The following is a 13,227-nucleotide window of genomic DNA, read 5'->3' on the forward strand; positions in this document are numbered from 1 at the left end:
AATTATCAGATTGTAGAATATCAAGACTGCCTGGGACTTCTCTTTTAAGTACTTGTTCTCTTTCCAGTTTGCTAAGTAATAATCACAGTATTGAAAAATACTTTTAGCTGATTAAAGAATTTTCTTATGTCCTATTAAAATGGTTTCACGGTCCTTCAGGATTTATAAATGATTGTATAATATGTAAAATAGGAACAGTCATTCAGAGTCTTTGGTTAATAAAAATAAATATATACAATAAAGAATTTAATGGAATTTGGATTATAACATTCTACTCTCCAAATTTTGCTTTTCATAGGCCATCTGTGTAGGACCAGAAAACATGCAGATAATGTATCCAGCTATATTTGACCAATTACTGGCATTTGTAGAATTTTCTTGTAAACCTCCACAGTATGGACAGCTGGAAACAAAGCATATTGCAAATGCAAAATATAATCAGGTAATATTCTATCCATTGATTTATTCTGTAAGGTTGAATAGCTTATAAATATACTCAGTTCCACCAACAATAGACTTTGATTCTCTCAAAAGCTTCATTTACAAATAAGCTGTATATTAAACTGTATTGGTAGTTTAAGCAGAAAAGTAATCTTTTCAGTATTTCTTTCCTTATAACTTTCAGTTTCCCAAGTGACTTACCAGAAAGTTTGGTCTTTCATATTACTTCATAGTCATACTTCTATCAAAGTTTCTTTTAGTCTCCTGTTGGTTTACAACTTACAACATACATACACTCCTCTTTCTTTTTTAAAGCCCTATACTTGTCAATCATATCTAAAATAGATACCTGTAGTACAAAATAAATCTGTATACTAAACAAGTTGTCTACTACTACTGGTGTGAAATGTAGTTGGATTTTACATTAAGTAATTTTATTGCCGTTGGCAAATTTTAACTTTGTTTTGGCTTAGGGTACAAGAAACTTCTGAATGCATTTACAGACTGATTTTTTTTTTCTTCACCAACATAAACATTTAATTTTACCTGATCCGAAAAATAGTTTTGATGTGTATTAACTTTTCTCATTCTATTTGTCTTGCAACACAATGGAATCACAATAGATCCAACTATTTGCACCGGTGAGTTAAATTTCCTAAAATTGTCCTTACCTATTGGCAACAAATTAAGTACAACTTTCCCCATTTCTTGCTAGAATGCTCTATTGGCCTTTTTTTCCTGATTAGTTTGATTTTTGCCTGGCTGAAAAGTATTCTTTTATGAAGTACAGTTTCTGAAAACTTTGCATGTAATATAATCTGATCTACACTAAAAGCCTGAGTTTTAACACAGAAATTTTCTCTATGAAAACAGGATTTAATTTAATCTTATGTATTTTTTTAATGCCATGTTGAAAATATTACTTTCTAGGCGGAATGGGTAGCCTTGAATTATGTGCCATTTGCTGAGAGGTCTTTAGAAGTAGTAGTGGATTTATATCAAAAAACAGCCTGTCACAAAGCAGTGGTGAATGAGAAAGTACTCCAAAATATTATTAAGGTATCTTTTTTTTTAATTTCTATATTGTGGTGATCATATTATTGTTAATATATACTTTTAGATGATGTATTGAGATGGAAAATATCATTTATATTAATACTTACATTATTACATTTCAGATGACAATACTTAAGTTTTGCTACATAAGAAAATGAGGTGGTTTCTCTGAGTCTAGATAGTGCTTCTCAAACTTCAAGTTGATGACCTTTTAGGGAGATAGATGTTCAATATATACCCCATTGATTTAACTGATATTCATATTGTACTGTCTTTTTCTTAATATAGTACATATACAGGTTTTATTTTGTTTTGTTTATCTGTAGTTGACTGTATATCTTGGGGGTCCTTTCAGGGTTTTTTTGTTTTGTTTTTTTTTTTGGTTTTTGGGTCACACCTGGCAGTGCTCAGGGGTTATTCCTGGCTCCAGGCTCAGAAATTGCTCCTGACAGGCATAGGGGACCATATGGGGCAGGATTTGAACCGATGACCTCCTGCATGAAAGGCAAACGCCTTACCTCCATGCTATCTCTCCGGCCCCAGGTCCTTTTAGTTTTTAGGACACACTTACTTTTTACAACTGGTACATTGATTGACTTTCTATTTACTGCACAAGTATAGCCACTATGAACTGTCTTCTCTCCAGTAAGGTCTTTTCTCTATTTCAAGACTCACCCTTCATATTCATGTTTTTGTCCATTTTTTTGTAACATCTCTCTTTGGTGGTGACTTATTTCTTTTGGGAGGGGTGGAGAGCACACCAGGCAGTGCTCAGGGATTAATTGCTGGCTCTGCACTCAGGAATCAATCCTGGTGGTACTTAGAGGACCATATGGGATGCTGGGGATTGAACTGGGATTGGTCAAGTGCAAGGCAAGTGCTGTACCTGTGGTACTGTCACTCTAGGCCAGTGACTTATTATTCTTTTATCCTTTTCAGCTCACTATGCTTTATCCCGGAAAGATAAACTGAACCATTTGTATAAGAACTTGCTCTCAGGGGCCAGAGAGATAGCACCGCGGTAAGGCGTTTGCCTTGCATGCAGAAGGACAGTGGTTCAAATCCTGGCATCCCATATGATCCCCAAGCCTGCCAGGGGCTATTTCTGATCATAGAGCCAGGAGTAGCCCCTGAACGCTGCCGAGTGTGACCAAAAAAGACCAAAAAAAAAAAAAAAATAAACTAAAAACTTGCTCTCAAGTTGTTCCTACTCAAATTACCAGCTTCTTTGAGCTTTCCTTTTCTTCTGGATCTCTTTAAACTGCTTGTGATCTTCACACAGCCTTGCTCATCTTTATGCTATTATGTACTGTCATTCATATTCTTACAGAAGATAAAATCTTCAAATCCTAAGCCTTTTTCTAATTATTTGCCTTCTTGTACAAAATGGTGCTGCCCTTGTTTTTTTAAACCTCTCCCCTTGACTTTTATCCTACTGCTTTCTGTCCCTCATCCTTCATCCCGTCACAGCTCGTCCTCTCGAATTGAGCATCTTTTATGAGTATCTCTCATAGTAGATAATCAGTCATTTTAATTTTAGTAATTATATTTTAGTAATTTGATTTTAAAAATTAATAAAGTGATCCTTACGTTTATAAGTTTAATATATGCTGTATATGACATAGAAAGGTGACAAATAGTACACTGCTAAACAAGGACCACAGAGTGATGACAGCTTTGTCTTATAGGATAATACATTAAATTTTATTTGTTATTGAATGATTTGGGGCAAAACAAACTTTAAAGGTAATTTTTTTTTTCTGTTTTTGGGCCACACCCGGTGACGTTCAGGGGTTACTCCTGGCTATGCGCTCAGAAGTCGCTCCTGGCTTGGAGGACCATATGGGACGCTGGGGGATAGAACTGCGGTCCGTCCTAGGCTAGCGCTGGCAAGGCAGACAGACACCTTACCTCTTAGTGCCACCACGCCGGCCCCAATTTTTTGTTTAAAAGAATACTAGTAATGATATAAATAAATATAAGAAAGTCAGTTGGAATATTGTATTTAATAGTACTTATCGAAAATGCTGAATAAAAAGCTCTCCTCAGGCCCAGAGAGATAGCACAGCGGCATTTGCCTTGCAAGCAGCCGATCCAGGACCAAAGGTGGTTGGTTCGAATCCCGGTGTCCCATATGGTCCCCCGAGCCTGCCAGGAGCTATTTCTGAGCAGACAGCCAGGAATAACCCCTGAGCAACGCCGGGTGTGCCCCCCCCCCCCAAAAAAAAGAAAGCTCTCCTCACAAAGAAGGAACTAAACTGCATGGGACTTTGGCAGGGATTAAAGTGATATTTCAGGAAGAAGAAATGAAGTTTTCAGGTAAAATGGGAGAGAGAAGTAATGTAGGTAAACTTAAGCAGTATGAAAGATCATAGTATGGGGCCGGAGACATAGCATGGAGGTAGGGCATTTGCCCTGCATGCAGAATGATGATGATTCAAATCTCAGCATCCCATATGGTCCCCCGAGCCTGCTAGGAGCAATTTCTGAGCATAGAACCAGGAGTAACCCCTGAATATTGCCAGGTGTGACCCAAAAACCAAAAACCAAAAAAAAAAAAAAAAAAGGAAAAGAAAAGAAGATCATAGTATATTTTAAAGAAATATTGTGAATTTTTATTTGGTGGAATGACAGGACCTTTAATCACTCTGAAAGGTTATAGGTTTTATAACCACCAGAAAAAAATCTGACATAATCTTTATTGAAAGGTTGAACATTGGGCCCGGAGAGATAGCACAGCGGTGTTTGCCTTGCAAGCAGCCTATCCAGGACCAAAGGTGGTTGGTTCGAATCCCGGTGTCCCATATGGTCCCCTTTGCCTGCCAGGAGCTATTTCTGAGCAGACAGCCAGGAATAACCCCTGAGCAACTCCGGGTGTGGCCCAAAAACAAAAAAAAACAAAAAAAAAAAAAAAAAGAAAGGTTGAACATTAAAGAGTGATGGGAATTTCTTTATGTATTTCTTGTTGTTTGGTTTTTTTGGGAGGAGAGTGCTAAGGGATCAATTTGGCTGGTGCTCAGGGATGCAGGGAATCAAATTTAGGTTTCTCACATGCAAGTCAAGTGCCTGTCCACTCTACTATCTCCATTTTTTTTTTTTGCAAGAAAGTGTCTTTATTAAAAAATATGGAACACTTCACAGATTTGCGTGTCATCCTTGCGCAGGGGCCATGCTAATCTTCTCTGTTTCATTCCAATTTTAGTATATGTGCTGCCGAAGCAAGAATTACTATCTTCATATTTCAAAAGAAATTAAATGGCCCCTTTCTGTATTTTCAGCCACTATGTCACTATTCATGTTGAATTGTGCTTAAGTAGACATGGGTCTGCTTTTCTAAAAATTGTAAACTTATGACTACACGAACTGAATTTTCTGCTTACACATGAATCTACTGAGCACACACAATATGCCAGTCAGTGTATTATTTGCTTAAACACCTAAAAAGAAAATGTATGAATTAAACAGACCTGTTATGCTTAATCTTTTCTTGATTTTAATAAAATATTAATTGCAGTAATAAACTATTTATTAGGTTATTTAAGTTATTTTTTAACCTAATCTTATTTTAAATCTTGAATTAAATCTTGGGCCAGAAAGATAGCTTTAGTGTTCAGTCCTCATCCTTGCATGTGCAGGATTATAAGTTTGAGCCTCAGTACCAGAGGGCCCTGATTACAGTCCGTTGTTGCACATTAGGTCCTCAGAACTACTGAGCTGAACATAACCCAGGTTGCTGAGTACTATCAAGAATGACCCTGGCATCTCATGAAATCTGCTTGGTAGCCCCTTCCCCAAATAATATATTAATTCATAAGGACCTTCGTATGATTAAGTATTTCTTTATTTGAAAATGTTACAAATTTAGCTTCCTCCTATCTCTCAAACTCTAAAATGAGGATTTATTGGCATTCTTTACAAGAGTTTACTGTATCCTGAATCTGTTCCTCCTCATAGTTATAAGCTAATAAAATGGTTATCTATTTACACAGCTGTGTGTGTCTCTGTGTACATTCCTTATATAAATCTTAAGTTTAGTCCCAGTGTCATCTTGAACCATTGATTTTAGTAAGGGAAATTAAGTAGATTAATTGACTTTGTAAGCTAATCATCTCTTTTTTCTAATTCCCAACTGGGAATTACAAAGCAATAAAGGCTTGCTCTAAAGCACATATGGTGGAGAAAGAGATAAGTATTCTGGGTTGGCATATTATGTGCTAGTGGAGGGCCATTTCATACCATTGTGTAACTGTTTAGAAGATCATTGTGAGTACACAATAATTTGTGTGGCAGAAGATTAAATTGGATTCTATATTTATTCCATAATCTTAAAATATAAACATCGATCTCTTATTTTTTATCTTTTTCAGTCTAGTTTTTTATATAAATGAGTATGGGAGCCATACTCATGGATATTTTTTCTTTTTTAAAGTTTGTTATTGAGGAATAAATGATGCCTTTCGGGCATAAGACATTATGATTCAATACATAGAGTGAAATGATAACTAAAGTAAATGTGTTGGAACAAGCATGCATCATCATGTATCTTAAAAACGTTATTTATTGGGGCTGGAGAGATAGCATGGAGGTAAGACGTTTGCCTTTCATGCAGAAGGTCGGTGGTTCGAATCTCGGCATCCCATATGGTCCCCCGAGTCTGCCAGGAGTGATTTCTGAGCGAGCATAGAGCCAGGAGTAACCCCTGAGTGCTGCCTGGTGTGACCCAAAAACCAAAAAAATAAATAAAATTTAAAAAAGTTATTTATTCTTTTAATGAGAATTCTAAGAACTCTTAGAATCTCTTGGCTACTTTAAAATATACAATATATACTTTTTCTCTTCTTCAAATAAAACCACATAACTTGAAAAAAAAATGATTGGACTTAAACACCAAATCCAAAGCCAATGACAACAGAATCAATACCCAGTCTACAACAAGCTAGATACAGAGGGGACCACTTATACTAGCAGCTTGAGGGGGGCGGGGTAAGGAGGATATGGGATGCATACTGGGAATGGGGGTGGAGGAAGGACAACTTTGGTGGTGGGAATTCCTGGATTCAATGTCAATATGTACCTAAAATATTACTGTGAAAGATACGTAATCCACTTTGGTCAAAATAAAAATTATTATTATATTTAAAAAAAAAAAAGAAAGTGAAAAGACAAAAAAAAAGAATTCAAAGGAGAAAAGGAAAGAAAGCCTTCTTGATATGGGAAAAAGTCACTTAAGTAGGACTGCCAGTTTCTTATTTCTTGTGTTGATTATATGCAAAAAGCTTTTTTATATAAGAAAAAGCTTATGTATATTTCATTTACACATATGTTAGCATATCCTGCATATTGCCATGAATTTAGTTTAATTTCATTTACTAGATCTGAATAATTCATTATTTAATCAGTGTCCTATTGAAGAACATCTGTTTTTTATCTTTTGCTATTCAAGTATTGTTGCAATTCTTATCTCATATCTGTGTCATTTCACTCATATACAAATACACCTAGAAGATAAGTTTCTAAAAAAAATAAAAAATAAAAAAATATATACAATATAGTATTGGCTATATTTACCATACTCACCAGTACATTCCTGTGTTATAACTGGAAGTTTGTACATACTTTACCTATTTACCAATACACTCATCCCTGTCTGACTACCACCAATCTTTACCCATGAGCTTGTTTTAGTTTTTAAAGAATCCATTATGTTTTCTACTTTTATATTAAACCACTCGCCCTACCCGCCTCCAGTAATGGGAGACTCTGAATCTGCTCTCTGCTCTCTGTATCTCTGCCCACTGGGCTACATTCTATGGTAGGGACTGATGATGTGATATTACTCAAGCCCCAGAGTTTTAGGTGCCACTGGAGCCATATTCATTGGTCCTTGATTATGTCTAGGGTTACAGTTGGTGGCCGTCAGGGGAGGCCATGCAGTGTTTGGGACCAAATCTTGGGCTTCTACATGCAAAACATGCGCTTCAGTCTGAACTTCTCTCTCTGGTTTTTCAATTCTTAACTTTTCAGATACTAATATAGTGAGAAACTGAATAAAAACTTTTTCAAGGTCATTGTTTATCAAATAAAAGCAGTTTTATATCTTTCTAAAAGGTTGGATTTTAAGTCCATATTTATGAATTTGGTATGTCTTTAGTAAATGGTATTTCCATGAAATATAAAATTATGTGAATTTTTACATGAAAATTTTATGTAAATAACTTAAGTAATGAAAGTTTGTTTTATATATATATATATATATATATATATATATATATATATATGTTTTTTTATTAAGATTTAACCTGAAACTGTCTTTATTTTCACAGACCCTCAGGGTTCCTCTCAGTTTGAAGTATTCTTGCCCTTCTGAAAGCACATGGAGATTAGCAGTGTCTTCTCTCCTCAAAGTTCTTTCTATTGGTCTTCCTGTTGCCCGGCAGCATGCTGCTTCTGGAAAATTTGACAGCATGTGGCCAGAACTAGCCAACACTTTTGAAGATTTCCTCTTTACGAAAAGGTCAGCACTTTCATTTTAAAAATTGCAGTGGCCTCTCAGGAAATATATATTATGCCTGTAATCGTTCTAGGAATAGTATTTGTTAGCAATTAATTGTTAAAATTAATAGATTCTGTACAGCTAGATTAGGCATTTGTTTACAGCTACTTAAATACTAAGAGATGGAGATTTTTTTTAGCCAGTATTTTTTGTTATAAAACAGATTTATGTATAAATTCCAACTGAATGTATCATAATTAAGGGATCACATGTTTAACTTGTGGTTAACAAGAAGATCCATATTTTAAACAGAGAACTTTCTGACAGTGCTTGATAGCCAACCAGAGTAATACTTGTCTTGTGCTCATACATAGTGACACTGAGGACACTGAGGAATACTCTCAGGGACCATCCAAGCCATACTCTATGGTACTTAGGGGCCACTAAGCTCATACTCAGTGGTTCTTAGGAGGCCATGCAGTTCTGGAAAGCATACTTAGTGGACCACCCCATGTGTTATTTCCCTATCCCCATAAACACATTTTTTAAAACTGATTGTCATTGGGAAGCAATATTAGAAAATCAGTATTTTTTACCAGAACAAATAAGATTGACAATAGTAAGCTTTAAGATATATAAGTTCTGCAAGGAAAAATAAAATATTTATTGTGTAGGAACTAATTCAGCCCCTCATTGAGTGAGAGTAGCCTTATTCAAACTCTGACTAAATGCGCATGAGGAATCAATCTAGTCTGTTTTACTTCCAGCTTTTTGTTCAAAATCACTATGATGTAAAATGAAATCTCCCATTCTTTATTTTAAGTCGCCATGTTTCAAGCTCTTATTGTCAGATGTGACTAGAGGCTGCCATCTTAGATGAGTAGAATACTGAGCATTTCATCATCTTAGAAACCTCTTGTGAAACACTGATTTAAAATGTTTGAGCCAGAGAGGTAAATAGTACATTGGGCAGGGTGCTTGCCTTGCATACAGCTTACCCTGGTTCAATCTCCAGCACACCACATAGTCCTCCAATCCTTGCCAGGATTGATCCCTGAGTTCAGAGCCAGGAAGGGATTGACCCTGAGCATCTCTGAATGTGGCCCCCAAACAAAAGCAAACCAAAAGATTTAATAAAAGAGGAGCAGTCAGCCAAGTAATTTTGGGGACAGTGTTTTGCTTCAACCAATGTGTGCCTATCAACATTGCAGTTTTTCTTCTGTATGGGACAGGTCTTTATTTGAGACCTGCTCGTGACCCCCTCATCCTGTCATGGGTGCCTTCACCGCCTCCTGCTCTAAGAGCTTTGAGAGTGCGGAGGAACCATGCCCAAGGGGATAATCAAACTGCTCCACAGAAGAGAGGCTTAGAGGTATAAAAAGCCAGGAGGGAAGAAAAGACAGGATAGCTAGTTGAGAGTCCGGGTGCCCACCCCACCAAACCAAGAGAAAGACAACCAGTTGGTAATGCAATTAGCAATTAGGACTTAATTACATTGGCTAAGCCTAAGGGATCCAACAATCTCTAGTGGTCCTTGGACCCCGAATGCCAGTCACATACAGTTTTTATAAGTTTTTGAGATGTTACATACATCATTCAATAAATCATTAAGAGACAATGCAGCAATTTTGAAACAAGAGTTTTTTTGTTTTGTTTTTTTGGTTTTTGGTTTTTGGGCCACACCCGACAGTGCTCAGGGGTTACTCCTGGCTGTCTGCTCAGAAATAGCTCCTGGCAGGCACGGGGGACCATATGGGACACCGGGATTCGAACCAACCACCTTTGGTCCTAGATCAGCTGCTTGCAAGGCAAACGCCTGTGCTATCTCTCTGGGCCCAAGAGGTTTTTTTTTTTTTTTTTCAAATTTTAACCACACGCATCCTCTCCTATTCCACCTACAGTCCGTGTACATCAGTTTATTGCCCCTTTAACTATTTTCATGTTTGTCTCATGGTATATCTAGGACAATGCCTAGTTAACAAATGACAAAGGTAAGATATTCTTAGCTGCCGGGCCCGGAGAGATAGCACAGAAGCGTTTGCCTTGCAAGCAGCCGATCCAGGACCAAAGGTGGTTGGTTCAAATCCCGGTGTCCCATATGGTCCCCCGTGCCTGCCAGGAGCTATTTCTGAGCAGACAGCCAGGAGTCACCCCTGAGCACCGCTGGGTGTGGCCCCCCCCAAAAAAACCAAAAACAAAACAAAACAAAAAAAAGATATTCTTAGCTGCCTAGGTTCTGCCCTTTGCTCAAGCTTCAAGGCATGGGCTGCCCTGCTATGTCCTGTCCATTGTTCAGGCTTTGGTGTTCTAGGTAAACTTTAAACAAATCCCGTGAGCAGAAGCATGATTCATAGAAGCAAAAGCATGATTAATATAATATATTTCAATTTCATCATTCATATTTCATTTTCAACAGTGATCTATCTATATTAACTTATACCCACATCAGTTCTCCTATGGTCTAATTATTTTCCTTTGAACTGTAGTAGTGAAATTTTGTGATAACCTTTTTTTTTTTTGCTTTTTGTGATAACCTTAAATAATTCACTATCTTTTTTTTTTTTTTTTTTGCTTTTTGGGCCACACCCAGTGACACTCAGGGGTTACTCCTGGCTATGTGCTCAGAAATCACTCCTGGCTCCTGGCTTGGGGGACCATATGGGATGTTGGGGGATTGAACCGCAGTCTGTCGTAGGTTAGCGCATACAAGGCAAACACCCTACCACTTGCACCACCACTCTGGCCCCTAAGTATCTTTTTTAATTATAGAATGGTACATGTATAGTACATGACTTTATAACAACCTGAAATTATGGGAACCATTGAAATTATTATTTCAGTATACTTGGTGGAAAAAAATCTATTTGCCCCAGTGATAGTGATGTCAGTTTTACAATGGAATGATTTTACTGAAGAGTTTCAGTCTATCTTTCTTCTGTAATTTTAAGAAAGAAATTTTGTGGAGTGCAAAAGAATCAGCTCATATTTTCTTTTTTTTTAAACATTTTTTTATTTATTTAGGTTTTAAAAGGGCCACAACTGGCAGTGCTCAGGGGTTACTTACTCCTGGCTCTGTGCTCAAAAATAACTCCTGGCAGGCTCAGGGACATATGGGATGTTGGGGAATTGAACCCAGGTTTGTCCAAGGTCAGCCATATGCATGGCAAATGCCCTACCACTGAGCTATTGCTCCAGCCCCAACTATTATATCTTATTGTTTTAGATTGATCTTGCCCATTTTCAAATAGTATAACTAATAACACTATCTAATGTCTCAGAATTAAATCACTTAAAGTAAGTGAATTCTTAAGATAATGCCTGATATATAAGTACTTTGAATATTCTTGTTTCATTGTCATTCTTTTTCCCTTCCTCATATCCTTTATCACCAGTTAGCTTTATATTAAAGCAATAATTTAAAGATCAAAACTGTAGATATCTTTGATGAGCTACTCTAAATTTGGAGTTATTTTTATTTATTTATTTTATTTTATTTTGGTTTTTGGGTCACACCTGGCAGCGCTCAGGGGTTACTCCTGGCTCTATGCTCAGAAGTCGCTCCTGGCAGGCTTGGGGGACCATATGGGATGCTGGGATTTGAACCACCGTCCTTCTGCATGGAAGGCAAACGTACCCTACCTCCATGCTATCTCTCCAGCCCCATTTCTATTTATTTTTGAGGAGCCAGGAATCCAAGTCAGGGCTTGTAGTAGTTTTTGTGTGTTTTGGGTTTTCTTTTCTTTTCCTTTCCTTTTCTTTTCTTTTCCTTTTTTTTTTTTTTTTTTTTTTTTTGACTACACACAACAGTGCTCAGGGGTTAGTCCTGACTCTGCACTCAGTAATTACTCCTTGTGGTGGTCAGAGAGCCATAGGGGATGCTGGTGATTGAATCTAGGTTGACCTCCTACAAGGCAAGTTTCTTACTGTACTATTGCTCCAGCCCCTGGAGTTGTTTTTAATAGACAATACAATAATAAAGAAATTAAATTCTGCTATCAGGTAGCACAGAATTAGTCTCCTACATTATGATTAGTCAAAATTAAGTTTTCCTAATATCTGTCCTAATAGAGATATATTTTATATTGAGGACAGTATATCTGTGATCTATACTGTTTTCTATATTAAAACAAAAGTTTTGTTTTAGGCAGATGTGACCTCTGCTATCTGCTTCCTGTTGACTTGGACTGGTTATCTCTTAGTTGATCTTTTTTTTTTCATTGTAATATAGACTGAGTTGACTAGATTAGTTGAAAAAAATGATACATTAATGTATTATGAGTTAATGTTTGAATTAAAGTTTAACACATAGGTTAATATAGGTATAGTCCATATAGGGTTTTTGTTTGTTTTGTTTCGGTGCTACAGCTCTCTGTGCTTGGGGCTTTACACCTGGCCCTGCATCTGGGTCTGCACTCAGGGATTGTGCTTGCTGGTGCCCAGGGAACCGTATGAGCTTCTGGGGATCAAACTCATGGAAGGCAAGCTCTGTACTATCTCTCTGACCCCTAATATTTATTTTATAAAAAGACTATGATAGAGGAATGAAGAGGTTGCTCAGTGGCTGGAGCACATGTTTTGCATGCTGGAGGCCTAGGTTTGCTTTTTGTTTTGTTTTGTTTTGTTTTGTTTTTTGTTTCTGGGTCACACCCAGCAGCACTCAGGGGTTACTCCTTGCTCTATGTATGCTCAAAAATCACTCCTGGCAGGCTCAGGGGACCATATGGCATGCTGGGATTTCAACCACTGACCTTCTGCATGCAAGTCAAAACTTTATCTCCATGCTATCTTTTCAGCCCCCTAGCTTTGCTTTCTAAGAACCAAGAACTACTTGGTTCTTTAGGTACCACCAGGACTGATCCCCAAGAATGGAGCCAGAAGTTGCTGCTGAGCACAGCTGATTTTGCCCCAGAACACACACACACACACACACACACACACACACACACACACACACACAAACACACACACACACACACAGCATTAAGATTAACATGAAACATTTTATTAGTTGATGGACTGATCCCCAAGAATGGAGCCAGAAGTTGCTGCTGAGCACAGCTGATTTTGCCCCAGCACACACACACACACACACACACACACACACACACACGCACGCACGCACGCACACAGCATTAAGACTAACATGAAACATTTTATAAGTTGATGGAAAAATGCAGTGTACATTATGAAAAAAGCCATAAATATTTTTCACTTTTCAAACATTTTTTTTTAATTTT

General features: G+C 37.3%; 1 protein-coding gene and 1 non-coding gene across 3 annotated transcripts in view; one reads left to right on the forward strand and one right to left on the reverse strand.

Annotated features, from left to right (window-relative positions):
* The window catches only part of MON2 (MON2 homolog, regulator of endosome-to-Golgi trafficking), a 126,210-nt gene that overhangs the window by 90,222 nt on the left and 22,761 nt on the right, over window positions 1-13,227 (forward strand). The window contains exons 27-30 of one of the 2 annotated variants that reach the window (XM_049782729.1): window positions 299-442; window positions 1,065-1,082; window positions 1,372-1,500; window positions 7,821-8,011. In XM_049782729.1, the coding sequence (XP_049638686.1) occupies window positions 299-442; window positions 1,065-1,082; window positions 1,372-1,500; window positions 7,821-8,011 (482 nt within the window). The remainder of the gene's footprint in view (window positions 1-298; window positions 443-1,064; window positions 1,083-1,371; window positions 1,501-7,820; window positions 8,012-13,227) is intronic. The other variant, XM_049782730.1, reaches the window with a different exon arrangement.
* On the reverse strand, window positions 4,617-4,719 carry LOC126023473 (U6 spliceosomal RNA). The gene has a single exon (XR_007500594.1). It is a non-coding gene; the product is annotated as a U6 spliceosomal RNA (small nuclear RNA).

The sequence above is a fragment of the Suncus etruscus genome, chromosome 11 (genome assembly GCF_024139225.1).
Source record: "Suncus etruscus isolate mSunEtr1 chromosome 11, mSunEtr1.pri.cur, whole genome shotgun sequence".
Lineage (NCBI taxonomy): Eukaryota > Metazoa > Chordata > Mammalia > Eulipotyphla > Soricidae > Suncus > Suncus etruscus.